Source organism: Hemitrygon akajei, chromosome 14, assembly GCF_048418815.1.
Source record: "Hemitrygon akajei chromosome 14, sHemAka1.3, whole genome shotgun sequence".
Classification (NCBI taxonomy): Eukaryota; Metazoa; Chordata; class Chondrichthyes; order Myliobatiformes; family Dasyatidae; genus Hemitrygon; species Hemitrygon akajei.
The window spans coordinates 90229599-90255515 of NC_133137.1; the positions used below are offsets into that span (position 1 = coordinate 90229599).

Consider the following 25917-nt stretch of genomic DNA (forward strand, 5'->3'; position numbering starts at 1 on the left):
ATGTATGTACAGCTGCCTCTATAATGGCTGGCTGCAAAACAAATGCTGAACGCTATTTTCGCTTTTCGCCTTTTTTTGTAAAAGCGAAAATCCACTTCGGATTTCTTTCGGTTAGCGAAGACAGTTACTAATGTAGGTCTTTTGTAAAAGCGAAGTGGCGTAGAGCGAACTTTCGAAAAGCGGGGGTACCTGTACTGGAAAAAGTCCTGATGAACTTTTATTCCACACCATTCATGCCTCCTGACTTGCTGAGTTCCCTCAACATTTTTTCCTCAAATTTCCCAGCATCTGCAGAATCTCGTGTTCAGCGAATTTTAGATCTAATTTGTCAACTTGCTTTGAGTCCCCTGAACCGGTCTCCCATGTGGGACTCTGTAAAAGGCTTTACTGACATCTGTCTATATTGGGGTTCCCAGCATGGAGTCTACGAACCTCTCCGTTAATGGTAAGGGTGTGTAAAAAAAGGTTGGGAATCCCTGGTTTAGATCATACATTTCAAAAAGATGATCTCTCAGCCTTCTAAGGAATAAGCATTGACAAGCTGTTCAACCTTTCCTTATTTCAACCCTTTATTGCAGGAACTAACCTGAACTCTCTCTGCACCACCTCCAATGCAAATACACACTCAAACAGTACTCAGTGCTCCAGGTGCAGTCCTTACTGTCAGAGTCACCTTATGTACACATACTCTTGTGCCTTGAGTCACTTTATGGACATACGATCAATGTATATAAACTATTTTACCTATTTATATTTATTGTGTTTTTTTATTATTATTACTGTCCTTTATCTTATTACTTTTGTGTGCTGCATCGTATCTGGACTAACAATTATTTCGTTCTCCTTTACACTTGTGTACTGGAAATGATATTAGACAATCTTGAATATTGTATTAAAACTTCCCTATGTTTCTATGCCCCTTATAAATCTCCAGGAGCGAGCATTCTGTTGACATGTTTACAACTCGGTAATGTTCATTGTCACCTCCTCTCATCTGTAATAAATAAATCAGTCCTGCTGAAGGGTCTCAGCCCAAAAGGTCGACTCTGCTCTTTTCCACAGATGCTGCCTGGCCTGGCTGAATCCCTCCAGCATTCCGTGTGCATTGTTTGGATTTCCAGCATCTGCAGATTTTTCTCTTGTTTGCGATAAATAAATTCATGTTTTATTTCTTTAAAACGCCAACAACTTACCGAAACATTTCCAGGTTTTCGTCAGAAACCAACTTCTTAACAAGAAGGAATCCATTTTCCTCATAAAACTGCCTCTGTTCGGGGATGAGATAAGGGTTGTCCAAAGTGCAGCTGGACAAAAAGATAGTTTAATAAATACATTTAAAACCTCTTGGTAAAAAAGGACAATTTTCACAAAAACAATGTATAGTTTTATTCTGCATAATGTTAGACATTCGTAATTACTCTGAGAACAATCAAACTATTTTATTTACTTTTTAGTATTTTAATTAATTTTTTTTACTAATTTATATACACAGCATGGAACAGGCCTTTTCAGCCCATTGAGCCACACTACCCAGCAACCCACCGATTTAACCCTAGCCTAATCACAGGACAATTTACAATCATCAATTAACTACTAACCAGTATGTCTTTGGACTGTGGGAGGGAACCCGACTACCCGAAGGGAACCCACGCGGTTCACGGGGAGAACACACAAGTTCCTTACAGGCAGCGCCGGAACTGAACTTCGAACTCCGAACTCCAGCTCCCCGAGGTTTAATAGCATCGCGCTTACCTTGTTAATATATAGATAAATAATCCAAAAATTATACTACAGCAGCAACAGGCTACGTTCTAAGTTTTACCTGAGGAGATTAAGAGGTTTCGTAAAAACACACACATGCTCCCGTCAAGATTCCTGAAACCCCTGCTGCAGGAAACTTGCTGAAAATGCTGAACTATAGGGTGGTGAATCTGTGGAGTTCAAGTCATTGGGTATATTTAAAATGGAAGTTGATATATTCTTGATTGGTAAGGGTGTCAAAGATTACGGGGAGAAGGCAGGAGAATGGGATTGAGAGGGATTATGTATCAGCCAGGATAGAATGATGAGGTAGATACTTTGGCCCAAATGACCTAACTCTGCTCACATGTCTTATGGTCCAAACAACAGATTGACCAACACAAGAACACCACCCTCTCTCCACTTGTAACAAGTTGAGGGGATTTGGATGCATCTTCAATGTAAGTTATTTGGAACGTAGTAAAAATGCTTTCATTATCATTATTGATGCCCAATTAAATTAACTCAAGACATTGAGTTCTTACACTGATTTCCGCCCCCTCCCAATGAAATGCTTCACAAAATTGTAGCTTAAAGACCGGTAAGCATGAGGACTCGAGGGAGGTTGCAGATGTGTGCTGCAATCCCTTCTGGTGCAGTTTATACTGTTTTTTTTTTGTTTTCTGTGAGGTACTACCTTGTATCCTCAATCTCAAGGGATATAGCCACTGCTGGCGAAATCACAAGTTGTCCAGCTCTCTCTGGTGACCTATTTATTTCATTATTTAGAGAACAGGTCATTCCAGCCCATCAAACCACACCGCCCAAAAACCCACCTATTAAACACTACCCTAATCATACAATTTACAGTGACCAATTAACCTGTACACCTTTGGACTGTGGGAGGAAACCAGAGCGCCCAGAGGAAATTTATGTGGTCAGGGGGAGAAGGTACAAACTCCTTAGAGACAGTGGGGGAACTGAACGCTGAACTCTGACTCTCCATACTGTAATAGCATCGTGCAAACCACTAAGCTTCTACGGTACTCCATTTATAAGCACAGTTGCCTCTGGTAAAGATATTTGTTCAGTACTCATAAGCTGGGAGTTTCAAAATTCACTCTATGATATTGAAAAAAAAGTATATTTCAAGGATGGGGAATATTCCACCCCCCTCCTCCCCAGAATGGGATGCAACTTTACAGGAACCTGTAAGTGATCTTGTGTGTCTGGTGCCTTTGCTCTTGCATGGTAACGGGATGGGTTTGAGAGAGACTCCTGATACCACTTCACTGAGCAAGCATATTGTACACAACCAGCGCACATTTGTCAATTTGTGAGTGGCATGTTCAAAGTTCACAGGAAATTTAGTACCAAAGTACGTACGCACATGCCACCACATACTAACTTGAAATTAATTTTCTTGCAGGCGTACACAGCAGAGCGAAGAAATACATAAGAATTCTTAGGGATAGGATTTATGAACATTTGGGAAAGTATGGGCCTCGTTAGGGACAGCTGGGGTGGCTTTTTGCGGGGAAAGTCGTGTCTTGCTAACTGGATTGAGCTTTTGACGAGGTGACGAGGGTGATTGATGAGGGTAGAGCTGTATATGTTGTCTATGTGAATTTTAGGAAGGTCCCTCACAGGAGGCTCTTTCAAAAGACTAAGAAGCATGGGATCCATGGTGAATTGGCCAGTTGGATTCAGAACGGGCTTGCCCATAGAAGGCAGGGGGAAATGGTCAAAAGGACTTATTCCAGCCGGAGGAGAGTGATTAGTGGTGTTCCACAGGGATTTGGGCTGGGACCTCTGCTGTTTGCGATGTATATTAACGACCTGGATGATAATGTAGATGGGTGGGTTAGTAAGTATGTAGGTGATATGAAGATTGCTGGTGTTGTGGATAGCGTAGAAGACTGGAAAAGGATGCAGTACAATACTGATTAGTTGCAGATATAGCTGGAGAAATGGCAGATGGAGTTTAACCCAGACAAACGTGAAGTGTTGCACCTTAGTAGGTCAAATGTAAAGAAACAGTACATTGTTAAAGGCAAGACCCTTAACAGTGTTAATGAGCAAAAGTATCTTGGGTTCAAAATTCATAGCTCCCTGAAAGTGGCGACACAGGTTGATAGGGTGGTTAAGAAGGCTTATGGCATGTTTGCCTTTATTAGTTGAGGCAGGGAATTCAAAAGTCAGGAAGTTATGTGGCAGGTTTATAAAACGCGTTAGGCCACATCTGGACTACCACACACAGCTTAGGTCACCCTGTTATAGGAAGGATGTTGAGGCTTTGGGGAGGGTGCTGGACAGGACGACCAAGATGCTGCCTGGTTTAGAGGGCATGTGCTATAACGAGAGGTTGGACAAACTTGGGTTGTTTTCTCTGCAGCGGCAGGGGCTGAGGGGAGATCTGATAGAGGTTTATAAGATTATGAGGGTGTTACGTATCCTGTAACTGGGTGTCTGACCAGCAGAGAAAGAAGAATCCGTTGGAGTCTGGTGGTACCAAACTAAAGGTATTTATTAGTAAAGTACACAATACAATATCAAAAATGCAAATATACATATAAAACAAGTTAGCAGTAATAAACCTCAAAGTGTAGGAATAATAATAATCAATAATAAACAAGCTCTATCGATGTCTAGGGGTAAATGAATTGTCATAGGAAAGTATAGAGTTCAGTTCATAAATGCTCAAGTAGTTATGGTTGTTGTATTGAAATCGTTGGAGGGAGAGAGAGACAGAACGAGCGAGATGTAACAGCAACAGTTGCGGCAGGCAAACCTTTTGTGGCTTTCTTAATCCGTCGTGTCATTGTGGCCATTCAGTTATGACCCCTCTGGTCTTCAGCCAGACCGTTCTTCTGTGGTGGACTCGTCACTCTGGCATGAGTGGACACACACACAAGTCCCCACCGGCCCTGCTGTAACACTGTGAACTTTACTGACCGATCTCCTGGTTCGGTCTCCGAAGCCCCCACCTTTCTGTGGGTTCCCAACACTCAGTGTCCACTGGTGTGTCTGAAGGGTGTCTCCCAGACCTGTCTTTTATCCCTACTCACGGGGTCTCAGCTATCCATCAACTCTGAATGACCGTGTCCATCAAATCAGGCCACTCCTGCTATCTCCTGAGGAATGTTAACGAGCAAAGTACAGTCCTTGTAGTGGAAGGTAAATAATCCAGGAAGAGTCATAATACAGTAAATCAACAGTCTCTCTCCCCCTCTTATCTGTAGCAAATGTTCTTGCCTGGGCTTTATCTCTCTCTCTCATGAGCAGGATAACAGCAGCAATAGTTCGTAGTTCTCAGGAGGGGGGGGGGGAAATGGTTAACTCTGCACCCCATTGACCATCAGGTCTGTTCATCACTCATAACAAGGGGCACAGATAAGAGTAGATGGATTGAAATGTTTAATACCAGAGATCATGCATTTTAGGTGAGAGGGGGCAAGTTCAAAGGAGACCATATAACCATATAACAATTACAGTACGGAAGTAGACCATCTCGGCCCTTCTAGTCCGTGCTGAATGCTTACTCTCACCTAGTCCCACTGACCTGCACTCAGCCCATAACCCTCCATTCCTTTCCTGTCCATATGCCTATCCAATTTTACTTCAAATGACAATATCAAATCTGCCTCTACCACTTCTACTGGAAGCTCATTCCACACAGCTACCACTCTCTGAGTAAAGAAATTCCCCCTCGTGTTACCCTTAAACTTTTGCCCCCTCTCAACTCATGTCCTCTTGTTTGAATCTCAATGGAAAAAGCCTATCCACATCAACTCTATCTATCCCCTCATTATTTTAAATACCTCTATCAAGTCCCTCCTCAACCTTCTACGCTCCAAAGAATAAAGACCTAACTTGTTCAATCTTTCTCTGTAACTTAGGTGCTAAAACCCAGGTAACATTCTAGTAAATCTCTTCTGTACTCTCTCTATTTTGTTGACATTTTTCCTATAATTCAGTGACCAGAACTGTACACAATACTCCAAATTCGGCCTCACCAATGCCTTGTACAATTTTAACATTACATCCCAACTCCTATACTCAATGCTCTGATTTATAAAGGCCAGCATACCAAAAGCTTTCTTCACCATCCTATCCACATGAGATTCCACCTTCAGGGAACATTAGGGATATTTCTGAGATATTTAGATAAGCATATGCATGTGAGGAAACTGGAAGGATATGGAAATTGTGTAGGCATTTGACTGGTAAGTTAAGCGTTTCAACACAACAATGTGAGCAGAAGGGCCTGTTCCTGAGCTCTTCTATGTTGCAACCCATGAAAAATCACACACAAAAACTGACATCCAACCAATGTGCCAAAAATGACATACAAATACAAAAAAATAAATTAATTAACTAATAAGTAAATAATGCTGAGAATGAGTTGGCTGCTTTCTTCCAGATGGCGTCAAATTTTGACTGTTATTCAAAGGGCACTTATCCAGTCACATAGAGGATGCTTCATCATACTGCTGACGTGCTTTACAAAGAGAAAGGATTAGCTTTATTTGTTGCAAGTACATTGAACCATACAGTGAAATGCATTGTTTGCATCAAGTCAAATCAGCGAAGAATGCGCTGGTTGCAAACTATGCTTCAGGCACCAATATAACATGCCCACGACTCATAACCTCACTTGTATGTATGTCTTTAGAATGTGGGAGGAAACCGGAGCACCCAGAGGAAACCCACGTGGACACGGGCAGAACTTACAAACTCCTTACAGATGCTGAACCCCAATCTTACAGCTAGCGCTGTACAGTGACTTTGGAGACTCAGGTTAATCACTCAGTGTTCAGGTTCCAAACTGTTCTTGTAGCTTTTGGTATTTCTATAGTTATTGCAATTTGTTGTCAACGGTGACCACAGTAAAGGCTGTGGTGTATAAATGAAGCACAAGTCTTTTCATATTTGCAAACCGTTGGGATAGCAATTAGCAGTGCAGAGAGAGCAGCCAAGTTAAGACAGACATACTTTATTGATCCCGAGGGAAATTGGGTTTCGTTACAGCCGCACCAACCAAGAATAGTGTAGAAATATAAAACCATAAATAATTAAATAATAATAAGTTAATCATGCCAAGTGGAAATAAGTCCAGGAACAGCCTATTGGCTCAGGGTGTCTGACACTCCGAGGGAGGAGTTGTAAAGTTTGATGGCCACAGGCAGGAATGACTTCCTATGACGCTCAGTGTTACATCTCAGTGGAATGAGTCTCTGGCTGAACGTACTCTTGTGCCTAACCAGTACATTATGGAGTGGATGGGAGTCAATTGTCCAAGATGGCATGCAACTTGGACAGCATCCTCTTTTCAGACACCACCGTCAGAGAGTCCAGTTCCACCCCTACAATATCACTGGCCTAACGAATAAGTTTGTTGGTTCTGCTGGTGTCTGCTGCCCCAGCACACAACAGCAAACATGATAGCACTGGCCACCAAAGCCTCATAGAACATCCTCAGCAGCGTCCGGCAGATGTTGAAGGACCTCAGTCTCCTCAGGAAATAGAGACAGCTCTGACCCTTCTTGTAGACAGCCTCAAGTGTTCTTTGACCAGTCCACTTTATTGTCAATTCGTATCCCCAGGTATTTGTAATCCTCCACCATGTCCACACTGACCCCTTGGATGGAAACAGGGGTGACCGGTGCCTTAGCCCTCCTCAGGTCCACCACCAGCTCCTTAGTCTTTTTCACATTAAGCTGCAGATGATTCTGCTTGCACCATGTGACAAAGTTTCCCACTGTAGCCCTGTACTCCACCTCATCTCCCTTGCTGATGCATAATGGAATCAGTGCAGTCTGAACATTATATTCTGCACTCAAAATGCCAACTTACAAATGGAGCAACACAAGACGCTGGTGGAACTCAGTGGGTCAGGCAGCGTCTGTGGAGAAAATGGACAGTCAACAGCTTAGGTGAAGGCCTGACATCTTACACATGGGAACTACCTACTGAATGTTTCCATCACTTCCAGGTTCTGCTATACCTCCAATGTCATAAGCTTTGTTGTTTAGCAGCAGCAGTGTACAGTATGATATACTAAGTAATACAAATTACAAAAAATGTGCAAAAGACAATTAACAAGGTAGTGTTCATGGATCATTCCATCATGGAATGGAAGAAGATGTTCCTAAAATGTTCAGTTTGGGTCCTCAGGCTCCTGTAACTCCTTACTGACAGTAGTAATGAGAAGAGGGCATGTCCCAGATGATGAGGGTGGTTGCTGCCTTATGAGAAACCACCTCTTGAAGATGTATTCAATGGTGGGGACGGTTCTGGGCTGGCTGAGACTACAACCCTCTGCGCCTCTTGCAATCCTGTGCATTGGAGCCTCCGGACAGGCTGTGGTGCAACCAGTTAACAATGCTCTCCACCATACATCTATAGAAATTTTTAAAGCATCTTTGTTGACATACCACATCTCCTCAAACTCCTAACAAAGCAAAGCTACTGGTGTGCCTTCTTCATGATTCCATCAACGTATTGGCCCAAGACAGATCCTCTGAGATGCTGATGCTCAGGAATTTAAAACTGCTCACCCTTCCCACTGCAGACCCCTCAATGAGGAATGGTGTGTGCTCTCCTGACTTGCCCTTCCTGAAGTCCATAATCGATTCCTTGGTCAAAATGCCTTTTGCACCTCCATGTTTGTTTACCAGATGTTCAATTATATAAGGAGTCACTGTAATGAGTTTGTACATTCTCCCCGTGACTGTGTGGTTTTCCACCGGGTGCTCTGGTTGCCTCCCACGTTCCAGACATACGGATCAGGATTGTGAGCATGTTGTCTTCCAATCGAAAAGTGTGGTGACACTTGCAAGCTGCCTCTGCACGTTCTCAGGCTGTGTGGACATTGACATAAACGCACATTTCATTGTATGTTTTGATGTTCCGATGTATGTGTGACAAATGAAGCTAAACTTTAAAATAGGAAACACAGTAGCCGGTTTCCACCCATACAAAAGCAGCAAGGTGATCATTTTTGATCGGTGTTGGTTGAGAGGGAACGATTTGCCCATGCATGGAAGTAACTCCACTGGGTTTCACCCAAATGAGCCATGTATCTATTAAATCCATCTCTGACATCAGTCGTGGGCTTCCAGACAGATACATAAGAGACATGTAAGGAACTCATTGACAGGCACGTGGATGGTTGAAAAAATGGTTGACTATGTTGGAGGGAAGGGTTACATTGATGATACAGCAGGTTAAAAGGTAGGGACAAATTGTGAGCCTGTACCGTGCTGTAACGTTACACTCATACAGAGAAGGCCTGCTACACTTGAGATTGGTGGAAGTCTCCAAACACTTAATTATCTGACTCAAAGGGAATAAACTGCACATTTTCTCCTAAGATCTCATTTCAAATACCCACCTTCTGTCAATTACACACAAAGCAAATCTGTTATCTCATTGTATTTGGACATAGTTGACCAGATTAGAGTTGTAACAGGGAGCCTCACGGACCAGAGGAAACAAAAATACATTACAGCTTACAGGACATACCTCACTGCAAGTTACTCCTCACAATAAAATAATGACAACCTGCAACAATCAATTTGTCCCCTTACTTACCAGAGCTTTCCAGTAAAAGAATGCGAATTTACTTCTGCTGATGTGGGAGAGGCTTTCTGAAGTATGGATAAAGGAAAAAAAATGATTTCTCTCACAAGGAAATTTAGTTTATTGTTAACGTAACACTACTTTTAAACGCAGAACTACTTATTAAGTACACAAAAATGCAATATCTGGACGCAGAGTATTCTTTACAGGTCTTTTTTCACCCACTAAATAGAGGTGATCTGGAAGTAGATGGGCGATCACTCAAGTCGAGCAAGATGCCCTCCTAAGGGGTTGTCTATTGGTCGCTGCAGAGGCTGATCTGGGATCCACTTAACTACAATGTAAGGATGGATTCACTTAATGGAGAACACTTGTGCATGGCTTTGTTTAACCTGGAGAGCAGATGCATAGGCAACAACCACACAGCCCTTGACAGATTGGGGACGGAGCCCAGAGTCATGCACAAGAGGACTGGGAACGCTTCACTGCTACAGCCTTCCTCCGCCTTCACTGCCACTGTGATGTGTCACCATCCTCCGCCAGCTCCATCACTGAGGTCTTGGTTGCATTGCTCTCTGTCTGGAACCTCCCGCTTGATCTCACCGCCACGGGTGACCCTACCAGGATCGCAGTGCCAGATTTCTAAACTCCAGGCAGCATTACTTCTGGGATCAAGGAAACTCACAAACCTCTCCACCGCGACAAGATGGCGATCCTCGCAGATGGTGTCAGCTAAAGAGGTGGTGAAGTAGAGCTTGTAGCAACTCTCAAATGCAAGTAAGGTCACCGGGGAACGAGGAGTGAGAAAAAATAAGTTTAAATTTATTTTCGAGTACATACATGAAGGTACAGGAGCCTCAGGTCTCACACCACCAGGTTCAGGAACAGTTATTACCCTTCAAGATAACTTCACTTGTCCCATCACTGAACTCTTCCCACAACCTGTGGAATCACTTTCATCTCTTCATGTCCTCGATATAGTCTGTCCTGCAGAAGGGTTTTGGCCCGAAACATCGACTATACTCTTTTCCTTAGATGCTGCCTAGACTGCAGAGTTCCTCCAGCATTTTGTGTGTGTGTTCCTCGATATATATTGCTTATTATTTCTTTTCGTATTTACAAAGCTTGTTGTCTTTTGCACACTGGTTGTATGTCCAATTAGTGCTTCAATTATGGTTACTGGATTTATTGAGTATGCCCTTGTGGGAAAATGAATCACAGGGTTGTACACAGTGACATATATGGACTCGGATAATAAATTTACTTTGAACTTTACTCGATCTATGCCTCTCATAATCTTATAGACCTCTATCCGACCTCTCCTCAGCCTCTGCCACCCCAGGCATATTTTATTGAAGTTAGATTCCATTACATGCCACCAGGACTCAACACTCTGGCATCTGATCATCACATCCAACTGGAATCACCAACTCAACACAAATAAAGCAATTTGGCCAACTGTGCATTTACAGAAAAGCAGAAGGCAGGCATTCAGCCCATCACATGTGGGCTGTTTAAAGAACGATGTAGCCTAAACACACTTTACAACGGCCCTGTGACTCTGCAGGTGACGGCTCTTCCAAGTACTTTTAAAATGAGATGAGAACATCTGCTTGCCCCACCCTGTTAGGTAGAATCAGTTTTAATATATCACTGACACATGACATGCAACTTGTTATTTTGTGGCAACAGTACCTTGCAATACATAACAATTAAAAAAAACTATAAATTACACTAAGTATATCTAGAAAATTAAGTAGGTAGTGCAAAAAGTGAGGAAATGTTCATGGGTTAATTGTCCATTCGTAAATCTGATGGTGGAGGGGAAGAAGCTGTTGCTAAAACATTCAAAGTGGCTTCAGGCTCTGACACCACCTGCTCCATGGGAGCAATGAGAAGAGGTCATCTCCTATGTATTCAAATGGTATCTGCCTCAATCACTTCCCCTGGCAAGGGGCTGCAAACAATAAGCACAATTTTCTGCAGATGCTGGAGATTTTGAGCAACACATACAAGAATCTGGAGGTCAGGCAACATCTCATTGGAGGGAAATGGAGAGTCGATGTTGGGAGCCAGGGCCCTTTTTAAATCAGTTGCACCCCGATTACCCTCTCCTGAACCACCTCAGACACACTTCATTAGAACTACAGTCACAGTATCTCAGGGCCAATCACCAGAGGCTCTCCAACCCGGCCTCGCCCCCGGTGTCCCCAACCAACCTCTACAGCCGCAAAGTTGTACAGGACAGGCGCAGGCCCTGCGGCCCACCGTGTCTATGCAGTCCGTTCTGTCATTAACAATTTAAAAAAAAAGGAATTAAAGCTTAAGCTCGAGTGAAAGCCGTCACAACCAGCCCTGAGCACCGTAACTGGCACCCGACATCTCCCCGGCGCGGAGTCTCCGCCCAGCGGGGCTTCGGTGGCAGCGCGGCGGAGAGGCTAACTCGAGCTTCCCGAGGACGGTCCCGGCGAAACGGAAGGATACAAGGTCGGGGTGTAGGTGCCGCAGGACAAGATTCAGCCTGGCGGTCGCTGCCATAGCCGCTGGGGAGGAACTGCGCAGCTCAAGAGTACGGGGCAAGGTGCTAAGTCCAAGGCCGCTATCGAGGGAGGCGGACCCAGAAAGCGACTGTTCTAAGCGGGAGATACATTGGGTAATGTATCCGCACAGTCGTCTCCCTTCCTGTCAGTTTTGTGTACAGTACTCGGAAGAGCGTCAACTGGTGACATTGACTCACACAGCAGAACAAGTCCTGGCAGAGGTTCAGTTACAGACAGAACCGTCCTCTAACACCAGACACTTTTCTTCCAGAAAGTCTCCCTCCACCATCCCCCTTTCCCGTTTATGGCACTACAACCTCACATAGTGAGCATTAAAATCCCCTGACCATTAGCTAACACAATTCCAGCATTACATTGTAAGAAAAAAAAACATTAACTCTTCTTTGAAGTCTGACTATCATTTACCACCATCTGTAAAGCTCTATTAATAACTTCTAGAGTTAAGACTTTTATCTCTAAATGTTTTTTCCTGCAGCTTTTAATGCATTTTAATTAGTTCCATATTTTTAGTTTGTGCCGTACACTTTACCTCATCTACCACGAAAGTAGCAAACTTTAGTTTATTCACAATCAACAAATCCTTTGTTATTAAATCATGCACTTTACACACTAACTTTATCTGTAATTTAACTTTCTGAAGCACCTCTGCATATGATATGCCATTTCCACCCGAACACACTGCATTTCCACAACTTCCTTATGTGTGGGACACCCGGCATAAGCAGAGCTTATTTTTCCCATCCCCTTGTCCCTCTCTCATGTTATCTCGTTCCCCGCCCATCGCCACCCTCTGGTGCTTCCCCACACCCCCTTTCTTCTTTCTTCCATGGCCTTCTGTGTCTTTCACCAATCAACTTCCTAGCTCTTTGCTTCATCCCTCCTCCTCCAAGTTTCACCTATCGCCTGGTGTTTCTCTCCCCCCTTCCCCCACCTTTCAAGTTTACTCCTCAGCTTTTTTTCTCCAGTCCTAGCCAAGGGTTTCAGCCTGAAACGTTGACTGTACTTTTCTCCATAGCTGCTGCTTGCACTCCTGAGTTCCTCCAGCGTTTTGTGAGTGTTGCTCGGATTTCCAGAATCTGCAGATTTTCTCCTCCATCATAGCAGTTCCCCTCCAGAGTTGCTAAAATTTAGCCCAATACCTTCTCCACAATTAATACAATCATGTTCTCCATCACATCTACCGTACTGCTTCTTACCCTTACACTCAGATGCTACGTAGCCAAACTTCTGGCTTGGAAAACATCTCAGAGGGGGCAGCTTGTACACTCAAACCACATGACTCATCTAATCTAAACTAACTTTATCCAGCAACTTTTTTCCATCCACTTTAATCAACATCAATAGGCTATCTTTTCTTACTCCACCATTAAACCCTTTTAAATGTTTCGCATCTACAACTTTTCCCCCAACTAGATTATTTATAACTTAGTCATCTCTAGAGGCACTCCTGTGACTACTCCCCAAAGCCACTGTTGTTCAATATAATTATTTCGTGTTACCTTCTTTCCTGTCACAGCTTTTGACTTTACAAAACTCCAAGAGTACCCCCATCTCTGGAAACTTTTGCACCCAACATTATCTCCTAATTGTTTTTTTTTCAAATTCTTAGTTAATCTAATCGGATTGATATCAGAACCAGGTTTACATTCAAGACTCAGCAATGTCTTACACTCTTCCTCTCTTCTGATATTTAAATCCTGTCTGCTGCCTTTATCACTGGACAATGAGCCACTACAATCCTCAATCAACCTCTTTATTTTCCCATTTCTCAGAAACCTGCCATTCACCTTCCTCCATACACTGAATACCATCTCCCGTCTTTCAGGTGTTTACAGTTGAAAATAACGTTCTCCCTTTGACTTCATAGGTTTCACCTGGGCGCTCCAGTTTCCTAGTTTCCTCCCACATCCGAAACCACATGTGCGGTTGGTAGGGGAACTGACCGCTGTAAGTTGTTCCCGGTAAGTGGGTGAGTGGAAGGAGGGAGGGTCTGGAGGGAGTTGTTGGGAATGTGGGAAGAGCTTTCAAAATAGGATTAATGTAAACAGGCTTCCTTCACCAGAGGTGCTCCTCCATGAACTGGATCAAAACGCTGACGCAATGTGGAGGTTTGCATGCTTCAAGGACTCCGTTGGGCGATGCCAGCTCAGGGCCACCCATGTTGCAACGGCGACGAGGTGCCAGATGAAGACCGATCAGACCCCAGCGCCCGAGCGCACAGACTTGCGTCTGCTCCTACCAGGCCATGCCATATGAAACGAAACAACCAGGGGTGCTACCCCTACCTGGTCACCCCAAGCACCTCACTCACCTTCGACCCCCAGCGAACACTCAGCCCTCACCTGTGGCTCCAAATAGCTGTTGGCATGCAGCCGCCGCCACACCAACTTCGACAGACGGGCCAAACCGGATTGAGGGTAGCCGGCAGGTTTCAAATTCCGGTGAGATTGGGACATACCGATCCTAAGTCATCTCCAGTGCATTGCCTGGATGAGATCAACAGTAATATCCAACAACCAAAAGGCAGTTCTGTAATATTCCTTGGAGAGTGAAGGGTATGACAAGATGCAGAATTCATGGTCATCCAATGCAGCCAAGAAAGAACAAGTATGATGACTACCTGACCCGCACATCCAAGGTCTATAGAGTGGTATTTCTCCACAGCAACCGCTTTTTCACCTTAAAAATCTTTCCTGCACAGATTTCTTCATCACTGAATGCACAACAGAAAAACTGCACAAATCCAACTGTTATTGTTGGATACGACAGACAACCCAGTCTGGATGGAGTACTTGGCCGAGCACTGAAGACCTGTGCTGACCAACTGGCTGGTGTGATCGTGAATATCTTCAACCTCTTGCTCCGGCGAAAGGTACTCATTTGATTCAATCACACTGGTGCCCAAGAAGAGTGTGGTAACCTGCCTAAATGTCTATTGCCCAGTGGCACTTAGATCCACAGTGATGAAGTGCTTTGAGAGGCTGGTGTTGAAGCATATCAGCTCCTGTCTGAGTGGTGACTTGGATCTGCTCCAATTTGCCTACCAAAGCAACAGATGCTATCTCATTGAGATAGCTATCTCATTGATGCTATCTCATTGGCTCTTCACACAACCTTGAAACATCTGGACAGCAAAGATGCATACATCAGGATGCTCTTTATTGATTACAGCTTAGCATTTAATACCATCATCCCCTCAAAACTAATCAGTAAACTTCAAGACCTGGGTTTCAATACCCCAGTGTGCAATTGGATCCTGGATTTCCTCACTTGCAATTTGGTTTGGATTGGCAAAAACATCTCCTCCACAATCTCCATCAGCACAGGTGCACCACGAGGATGTGTGCTTAGCCCCCTGCTCTACTCACTTTACACCAATGACTGTGTGGCTAAATACAGCTCCAACACCATACACAAGTTTGTTGATGACGTGACTGTTGTGGGACTGTTGTGCTGAATTAGCATACAAGAGGGAGATTGAAAACTTGGCTGAGTGGTGTAACAACAACAACCTCTCCCTCAATGTCAACAAGACCAAGGAACTGATTGTGGATATCAGGAGAGGGAAACCTGAAGTTCTTTAGTCAATAATCATTAGAGGATCAGAGGTGGAGAGGGTCAGTAACTTTAAATTCCCGGTTGTCACTCTATGTCAGAGGACCTCTCTGCAAAGAAGGCACGGCAGTGCCTCTACCTTCTTAGTAATCTGTAGAGACTTAACATGTCATCAAAAAACTTGGCCAACCTCTATAGATGTGTGGTAAAAAGTGTGTTGACTGGCTGCATTACTGCCTGGATGGGAACATCAATGTCTTTGAGTGGAAAATCCTACAAAAGGTAGTGGATTCGACCCAGTACATCACGGGTAAAGCCCTCCCAACCATTGAGCACATCTACAGGAAACATTGCCATAGAAAGGCAGCATCCATCATCAAAGATCCTCACCACTCAGGCCTTGCTCTTTTCTCACTATTGCCATCAGGTGGAAGGTGGAAGAACAGTTACAACCCCTCGACCATCAGCCGCTTGAACAATAGAAGATAACTACACTTTTTTCCCTTTGAGGGTTCTTTTGAAGACCCAGACCTGGAGTTACAGGCTGACTTGGGTTCTTTGTGGGAATGGGACCCGTCCTCAGGGTTTCAGGACTGGCCGATGTTCGGCACGCCAAGGGTTAGGCCTGAGAGGCGGCCTAGTGTTTGGAAGCCTAAGATCTTGGGGCTCTGGAGACGGGTGGATCGAGGGTCAGTGTCACTGCAGGAGACTCATGTCATCGGGGAGGCCAGAAAATCTTCTGCTGTGGGCCCGAAGACCCAAGATCTTTGTGATCTTCGGGCACAGAGCCCGTAAAAAGCAATGAAATGGACTTTTTAACATCATAATCCAGCGGGATGTTGCTATGTCTCGCACTCGCTGTGAAAACGGGGGACACTTCCCTCCCCCTTATTAGGGAAACAGAGAACCTGTGGGTTGCTGAATGCTGGATGAAGTGCAATAGTCTTTGGGGGTAACTGCAAGGCCTGTGTCTTTGCTATCGCCTAGCTCACTCTTGTGCTCGGTAGCAGGTGCGTCTTTTGTTTTGCCAGAGGGGGGAGGAGGGATTGTTGCTTTCCACCGCTTATGGCGGGAGGGGGAGCTTGTGGGGGTATCTTTGGTGTTCTCATGTTTAACTGTCATTCATTCTTTGGGGCATTTCTCTGTTTTCGTGGATGTTTTGCCAAGAAAAAGCATTTCAGGATGTAGATTGTAAACATTTCTCTGACATCAAGTTGGACCTTTGAACCTTTGAATCTTTCTGTTTCTGGTGTTCCCAAAACCGATAATCTCACTTTTCAGACTCTTTACCTTGTTATTTCATGCTCTTGTTATTTATTGCCTTTATTTATATTTGCATTTACACAGTTTGTTGTTCATTGATCCTGTTTACAGTTACTGATCTATAGATTTGCTAAGTGTGCCTGTAGGAAGAAGAATCTCAGGGTTGTATGTGGTGGTATGTACGTACTCTGATAATAAATGTTGCTTTGAACTTTGAACAACCGCGTCAGTCTAAATGGCTGGATGACGGTAGGCATTGTGGGCGGAAAGGCATGTTTCTAAACTCTCTCTCTGACCTGCTATGCTTGAGAAAAGGCACAGATCAGAGAAACGGTTTTGTGAGCTCTGGTTCGGTAGGTATCCTTCTTGCTTCTAAGTCGGAAAGTTAAGTCGCCAATCGCATTTCAGAAAGTTCAATAACGATAAATCTCGGCTGCCATCTAGAAAGAAAGATGAGCTTTACTTTTTGCATTTGCATTGAAACAGGCAGTGAAATGCGTCACTAACAAACACGGTCCGAGGATGTGCTGGGGGCAGCTCACAACAGTCGCCGCCCTCAAGCACCAACGGAGCGTGCCCACAACTTACTAACACTAGCCTGTATGTCCTTGGGATGTGGGAGGAAACCAGAGCACCTGGAGGAAACCCACACGGTCAGAGGGTGAATGTGCGATGTCTTTACAGAGCATGACGAGAAATGAGTCGGGTCGCTGGTGTTGTAGCGGCAGGTAACTGCTAGGCTCGCGTGCCACCCTCCCAACACCATGAGCTGCCTCACCAAGCCACAATATCTCATACAAAAAGCAGCTATATACTAAGTATAGCCATCTTTTGTATGAGATATTTGACTGAGGCTTTTTTTTTTGCATAGGTAGGTGCAAGAGATCTGATAACGCTGTTCAGGATAAAATGGTCAGGAGGGTTATTACTTGATACTCAGATCAATATGTGTCTCTCCATCAATTCATTATTTCACTGTTATTAGAGGGAGCCTGCTGCATACAGCCGGATGCTCAGTGAATTTCCAGTCAATACAAAAAGAATCTATTTCCCTGGATAGGCCATGACAGCAACTACATAATTGCAAACCTTTTAAAAAGCAGATGCAATGCTGGCGTTTTCATCTGAAATTCTCATTGTTAAGTTGAATTTACGATACATGTTTACAGAAGAGGGATTCCAGATGTAGTATTCATTAACTCGCTAATGCTGCAAATGCAGTGAAGATAACATTCAAGTGCAAATGCTATTCTACTGTGAATGCTCGCAAGAAAATGAATCTCGCGGGTAATATATGGTGACATAATACTTTGATAATACTTTGAAGTTACTGAAGTATCAGTTCAGAAGACTTAAGAAATCAAGTTGAAGCACTTAAATTCAGGCTCTGAAATTGATTTAATTTAGCTCTCAAATTAAAACGGCGATAGCAGTGATGCAGGCTGTCAAACTCAAGATGGTTGTGAAATCAGCTAGTTTACTGTTGTCCTTCTGGAAGGAGTTTCTCTGTCTTGCCCAGACTAGCTTTCGTGCAGCTTCAGCCCGCAGCTATATGACGGAATTTGAATGTATGGCAGAATAAATCCAGAGAACATTGTGTCTGGAGGTTGAGCAATGCTAACAATGCACTGTCAATATGATGGGTGGAAGGTCATGAATGACAGTGCCTGATACAGTTCAGCATTAGTATCTCAGGATTGTATTCACTGGCCTGTGACAACATAACCAACAATAATTGCATATAGTGCGAAGTTAGCCACAATTTCTGGAAGAGAGCTCTTCCAATTTTGCTTTTCTTCATGCACAGTTGTTACACAATCCTTGGCGGCAAGCATCATATTTAATTTGCTGTGTTTTGAGAACTTTATCCATATTTCAGGCGGGAATCGAGAGCACGCTGCTGAAAGATAACAGGAAGCAATTTTTGAGAGTGTGGGGGAAGGGGGTGGAGTGGGGTGGGTGGGGATGGGGGCTAAGGGCAGCCAACTGTTCCCATGGTGGGCGGGCACTGGACTTGTTGACCTCAATACAACAATTGAGTCTGCATTTCTAATAGAGCCCATTTTCTCTTTGGCCAACTCAATAAACTGTGACACGGTGGATACTGGGTGTAAATCCGACACGGCCTCTGCATTTGCGTCTCACGTACTGCCGGGGTCATTCCTGTTATAAAGATTCCAGCACTCTGCATTTCAGGTACTCTGCATTGTAAATAACTGATACATCTCAGAAACACTTCATTTTTTCAACTGCCCATCAACTGCCTTTTCCATATCCTTTACTATTTATGTGATCATGTTGTCCTTGACTATAAGAGAATATAAGTGTAGAAAATTCTTGCAAGCAGGCACTAAATTACAACTGGCATCGTACCATGCCTGCTATTGATTGATTGGAATTGGTTAACAATCAATATTTTTGATCAGGGGAATGTGGATAATTCAAGGAAGGTACATTCGGACATCCAGTTGGAAACAGTAGACACCACATCAACCCTCTGATTTGTTTTTGCAGCTGTAACCATCACGTAATGTATAATTTACTGGTTAAGTAAACGTGAGGGGGTGGACTGATGTTCCATGAGACACAGCTAAATCTGAATTCACCAGCTGGGGAGTTAAAACTCAGTTCAATAAATAACATGGAACACAAAGTCAGCATCAAGATTGCTCTTAAAACCTCATCTGATTCACTTATATCCCACAGTAAAGGTGGCTTGCTGTTCTTACCCGCTCTGGTCTACATGTGACTCTGAATTCACAAAATTAGAGTTGACCTGCAATGGCCTGCTGAAATGGCCTAGGAGGCAGTTGCCCATTAACAAGGCAAATGAGAGATGTGCCATATATGCTGGCCTTGTCCACAAACCAGAATCACAAACAAGAGAAAATCTGCAGATGCTGGAAGTCCAAGCAACACACACAAAGTGCTGGAGGAACTCAGCAGGCCAAGCAGCATCTATGGAAAAAAGTACAGTCGATGTGTTGGGCTGAAACCCTTCGGCAGGAATACAAATGATTTTTCTTACAATCTTCTATTAACAAATGTAAATATTAGAAGTTCTGATGGTCTAGGGTACAAATGCATAATAAAGTAGGACAAATGTGTGGGTTTAGACTTTGAAAGCTCAGTTCCTCTAAAGCCAGGAAGAATTTCATAAGTAGAATACACAAAACAAAGCTGTACAATCATGGGCTTAGCACATATGACTGAGGACAGACCATGGCAATTACACCCCAAAACCAAGACAACCCAGACCTCAGTCTCCAAGCTGCAATTGTTTATGCAGACATTGTTCATGCTTGCACATGTGCAGATGCTGAGGCCCAGGATATCATCTGCTTGTTCATTAAAGCCAACGTGAGGTTGAACCTCACTCTGAACGTCCATAAGGTGAAGGTTCACACCAACATGCCTCTGCTGGACTACACTGCCCATCAATAAAGGTTCACAAAGAGCTCAAGGAACTTATGAAAACAGTTCCCCTATCTCAGGAGCCATCTCTCTCTGAAGGCAGGCAACAAATTTACCATTGCTTTAAATGCACCAGCTCAGCATTTGGAAAATTATACCTCAGACCTGGTATGAAACTCACAAAACGCTAGGCAGCCACGATCCCTGCTCTCAGACGCACACCTGAGATCTGGTCTACCTGCAGTAGACATCGGAGGGCATAGAAAAATTTCGACCTATAATGCATCTGTAAAATCCTTCAAGTTCGCCGAGCCGTAGAGAGAGGCAATGTGGAAACAGTCCCTTTGGCACACCAGGTCAGCGCCAACCATCAAACACCCGTTCTTGATCAGCATCCATCTTTAAATTAATCCTATTCTAACACGTTCCATTTTTCTCACAGTACTCTGCACCCACCTCACTCACCCTGTATTCTACCACACAGTTACACAATAGGGACATATACAGTGGCCATTTAACCTACCAACGCACTCGTTTTAGGTAAGGGAGGGGAAACCTGAGCTCCGGGCAGAAACCCGTGCTGTCATATGGAGAATGGGCAAACTCTGTAGGGCAGAACAGGTCTTCTACATGCCACACACCAGATTCCCAAAGCAGGCACACTATTTCAAGCTCAGTCACGGAAGGAAGGAACTGGTTACCAGATGAATGGAGGAAGAGATTCAGACATACAGTTAAAGCTACTGAGAAGAAGAATAACATCTCCTGAGAATCTCTCGTCCAAAACCACTTAAAATGGAAAAGAAGCATGTGGAAGGGTACAGGGATCGTTGAGGCCGTGCACTGGATGCACACAGAATTCTTGGGTAAGCAGGTGAAGAAATGAACCGTTTTACTGAAACATGTCTTGTCAGGCACCTCCTTTATTGGCCTCATTAAACATCTCAGAACTCACAAAACCAGAGTGAGAACAAGTCATCCCCAGTCCTGACCAGGGGTTCCCAACCTGGGGTCCACAGACCCTTTGGTTAATGGTGAGGCTCCATGGCATAAAAAAGGTTGGGAACCCCTAGTTCTGAGGGACTGCCTAGGAAGAAGATTTCTACCCAACATATCTTGCCTTTTGTCTTTGTGAATTATAATTCAAATATATTACAAATGTAAACATTATGCTTCAAGCTATAGAAATCTATCCTCCTGTCCAGAATTTTAATGGTCTGCTCTCAGAAAAAAATATAAATCTTCTTAAGTCAAGAAACAGACACTTGTATCAAAGTGACCTTAATTCTCTCCTCCAACAGTATGGAAGAGATATTGAAAGCCTGTAAATGCCATAATGAGCAAGCTCTGGTGATTTAGGAAAGTGGATGCATCTCCCACTGCTCCCTCAGCATACCATCTGTCCTATCCTTATTAGATTAGATTTTGCAAATTACCCTGATTCATAGAAACTCTTTGTAGATGGTTGGAGAGGACCAATGATTTATCACAACAGTCACCTTCACGTCCTGTTGCAAATCTGGAAGAGTATTGTAGATATTCATTTATCAAATGACAAAGCTGTTAAAGGGATTATTTACTATCTTCCAAAGCAAATGTATATGTCTTTGGTTTGTTTTTCTTTCATAGAAGATTCCCTTTGTCTTATATTTCGTGCTTTATTCTGCTTGCACTATAAACAGAATAGGCACAAATATTTCAATAATCTGTTTAGCTTACTCATGTGATGACTGGTAATGGATTTTAAGTGTTAAAGCCTGTTTCTCTCTCCAGAGGCTGTCTGACCTGCTGATTATTTCCAAAATTCTCTGTTTTTCATTTCAGGCTCTCTGCATCTGGAACACTTGGCTCTTGTCCCAGCACTGTGCTGAAACTAAACGATGAACCCCCACTGATACTCCGCAGTACTCACACAATTATTGCCAGCTCATTTTTGTGAACAGCGGTAATGACACCTCCATAAAGTATTGATGTGTCGAAGGGCAAGATTACAGGAGCATTTAAATGATAAGGTTTCAGCAGCACAAAGCAGCTTAGTACTGACAGTTTGGCAAAACTTAGTTCAATAAGAGGATGACTCAGCTGAGACATTGTGCCATCCTGATACAAGTTCCACTCACATAATGGAGTCGGGATTGGAAAGAGGCGGTGAAGCTGATCATCAGACAGGCATTTAGGAGAGGGGATTGATGATAAAGGCATTGAATGTGCCACGTGGCAGTCATCCTAAAGGAGTTCTCAATTCCAGATTTACAGAGCAGAACCTGAAAATTTCTCTGACTTCTAGTGGCTGATGGCAGCCAATCTATCAGCTACATCCCGGCTCTTTTCCTTTCAAACTTCATCAAACTACAGCTGTCATCCTGCCAAGTTATATGAATTCCTCAATCTTGCTAAAAGCTCAAAGTAGATTTTATTTTTGAAGAATGTATAAATTATACAACCTTGAGATTTGTTTGCTTATAGGCAGCCACAAAGGAAGACACCGAAAGAACCCAGTTAAAAAAATCAAGCCCAAGCAGTGTATCATGCATAATGATTAAAACAGATTAGAAAAAAAAATCTCAATTTCTTTTATAATAATACTTCACTACTCTTGAATATCTTGAGAAATATCTTACTTAAAACTACGTTCTAAACTGTTGAATGATTCCAATGTTTTGGGGGAGGACATTGCTTTCAGAGATAAATAACTGAACTTGTGTGGAAGTGTGCCAGAAATGCTTACTGTTCCAAAGCCGGTATTCAGATCAGTATTCGGGCCCGATAGGGAGGGAAAGCCCTGACAAACTGCTTTATACTTGCCTGATGCTGCTGTACGTGTCAGAGATCTTGTCCTGCCATTTAGTAACGGTTTTAACTCCAGGTTTGATAAATGGACCAGAATTTATATCCATCCAAGATACTGCAACATTTTCAAACGATTACCCTTTAGAATGCAAATTGTTTGCCCTAATCAACCATTTGAGGATTAAAGCATAACTGAGCACAGGGTTGTCTTTTGACACTTTCCATCAATCATATGTTGTGTTTGCATTCATTGTTCTTTGGCATTTTATGTAAAGTAGGAAATATGCAAGAATATTGCATCCTGTTTCCTGAAGGAACTGCCTAGTGTTGAATTATGCAGCATTTATATCATCTTTACAAAATTCTATCTTAAAATAATTGCCAGTAACACCTGCTAATTCATTTTTAATATGGTAATCTAGTTAACTCAATTATGTGACTATATTGGAATGTGACTTTAAACTGCCAAGTGAGATGATATTTTTATTGTATCTGCGTAGAGTGAATTCAGTCTAGTTTAAAAAAAAAGCAGGTAGGAAAATATACAAAGCTCTGTTATCCTACATTCTTATTATATGTATTGAAGTCTGTTTAAATTGCAGACTAAACAGTGCAATTCATTTTCATGTCTGAGACAAATTTAGTGTTTTCAGTTCCACTTTCTGGAAGGATTAACAGCTATTTTGTTTGAAGTGAAGATTATCCTAATTAAGATCTTCATACCAATACCATTGAAAAGATAATAACAGTCCTATATTCTATTTTCATTTGGATCTCATTATTAAGAGTGTCTGTTCTACAAATCCTAGTAACAGCACACCTCTCCAGTTTTACATTCTTTTTGTGAAGATACTAGAGAATTTTTCATGCATCAGTCTGTGTCTCAACCACTGAAATATTGCCACTGAGCCATTTTTCTACCTTATCAACATTTCAGGAAGGTTTCTAAATAGCAGCAGGGAGTCATTATACCCCAGTGATGTTTTGGAAGCCATGGATTTTGCTGGCAACTGGTAAAACAATGCAAGCAATGATAATTTTGATGCATGACAGTAGGGTCTGGAGAACTGCTGAATAGTGCAAATGTACTTTGTACTCAAAAATAAAAATCTGTTTACATTTATTGTAAAGCATCCCTGTAAAGACTTTGAAATATTTCTTACAATGCATTCTTCTTCCATGTATATTGCACATCTGTTTTATGTAATCTCTTTGTGTGTTTAAGGTGAACTTGAATCAAGCATGCTGCATCTGGTTTGGATCTGAGAAAGGGATGAGTGGAAGATAGCATTCAACACCTCCACTGGCCACTTTGAGTACCTCGTGATGCCATTTGGTCTGGCCAACATCCCTGCTGATTTCTGGCCCTGGTCAACAATGTGCTCTGGGTCGTGTTGAATCACTTTGTTTTTGTGTATTTGGATGACACTCTTACCTGCTACCGCTCTTGCCAGGAATATGTTCAGCAGGTCGGGAGGGTTCTCAGATGGCTCCTCGAGAACTAACTTGATATCAGGCCAGAGAAATGTGAGTTTCATGAAGAGCAGGTGTTGCTCTTGGGCTATATCCTCATCCCTTTCAGTGTTCAAATTGACCCATGTGAAGTTCAGGCAGAAACAGAGTGGCCCAAACCATCTACAGTCAAAGAGGTGAGGTGTTTCACTGGGTTTGCAAACTTTTATCACCACGTCATCAGCGACCTCAGTGCCCCCCATAGAGGACCTCTGCAGGATTCCCATGGACAAGTGAAGCAGACCAAGCATTCTCAGAACTAAATTGATGCTTCACCCCTGCCCCGGTGCTGCAACATCCAGATCTATCCTGCCCATTCATTGTCAAGGTTGCTGCACCAGATGCTGGTGTTGGAGCTATACTCTCCCAGTGCTCTTCTGAGGATAACTGGTTGCATCCCTGTGCTTTTCTTTCCCATCACTTGACTCCTGCCGAATGTAACTTTGATGTCAAGAACCAAGAACTTCTGGCTGTCTAGGAGATCCCAGAAGCATGGCGACGCTGGCTGGAGGGACAGAACACCCATTTCAGGTATGGACAGATCACATGAACCTCTCTTACACTGGGGATGCCAAGAAATGTATCTCCTATGCAGAGTATTTATCTCCTATGCTCTCTTTTTTTTCACCTGGTTTAATTTCACCCTCACCTGCCATCCTGGCAGCGAGAATACGAAGGCTGATGCTTTCTCCCACTTGTTTAACATCTCTGAGGACAATGCCAATCCAGAGCCCATCCTTCCTTGCTTGTGCATTGCTGTTCCTGTAATTTGGGGAATAGAGGAAGTAGTGAGGGCTGCCCAACAGGCAGATCCAGGCCCAGGTGGGTGACCTCCCAGCTGGCTGTTTGTCTGTGCCCCTGAGTATTGGAGAGTCAGGACTTTGGGGCCCCATCCCACAGTTGGCTACTGGAAGCCCTTAGTGGGCTTCTGGTTTTGAAACATTCTAGCCTTGCTGCGTTACCTGTGTGGGAATTGACTACACCTGTGCCTAGTTATTCTGGGTATTTAAGCAGTATTTAATTGTGCCATTCTTTGCTCAGTCTTTGAGCCAGCACTTGATAGTATGCCTGCTTTGTAATCCAGTGGTATATTCCTTTTGAGTGTGTATTTTTTTGCCCTTGACTTGCTATTTTTGTATTCTGGACCTGTTTTGCTTTAGAACTTTGGATTCAGTCTGCGTGTTTCCGGAATTGTCTGTCTGCTCCTTTTTAACTCCTGTTTTTGTTATGTCGAACCACTGCCCAGCCTTATAATTTGCGTTATTACCTTTGTGTTGGATCTGTGCTGTAAAGGCAAAATATCCACTAAAGTAGCTGCCTGGGTGTTCATTCTGGCCTCCTGTGTGGTCCCTGCACCTGCGCTCATTTCTCACTCTGCGCCTTGGGTACAGTGGCAGAGCTCTGGACTGCCAGGATGAAGACCCGGGTTCAGGCCCCTACAGGCCTGACAGCAGTGGAGTCACTCTTCCCACTTGGAAGTTCAAGGGAGCCTGAAATT

General features: G+C 43.4%; 1 protein-coding gene and 1 long non-coding RNA gene across 3 annotated transcripts in view; one reads left to right on the forward strand and one right to left on the reverse strand.

Annotated features, from left to right (window-relative positions):
- The window catches only part of phyh (phytanoyl-CoA 2-hydroxylase), a 28157-nt gene extending 16139 nt beyond the window's left edge, over positions 1–12018 (reverse strand). Inside the window, exons 1-3 of the mRNA XM_073066573.1 lie at positions 11809–12018; positions 9337–9392; positions 1194–1304 (exon numbers count right to left, since the gene is read on the reverse strand). Coding sequence (XP_072922674.1) covers positions 1194–1304; positions 9337–9392; positions 11809–11862 — 221 coding nt within the window. The 5' untranslated portion in view covers positions 11863–12018. The remainder of the gene's footprint in view (positions 1–1193; positions 1305–9336; positions 9393–11808) is intronic.
- On the forward strand, positions 11565–25849 carry LOC140738774 (uncharacterized). 2 transcript variants are annotated; one of them, XR_012101445.1, is made up of 4 exons: positions 11565–11977; positions 13753–13846; positions 21942–22062; positions 24133–25849. It is a non-coding gene; the product is annotated as an uncharacterized lncRNA (long non-coding RNA). The 2 variants fall into 2 exon arrangements; XR_012101444.1 differs by lacking the exon at positions 24133–25849 and having other exon boundaries at positions 21942–22593.
- The last annotated feature ends 68 nt before the right edge of the window (positions 25850–25917 follow it).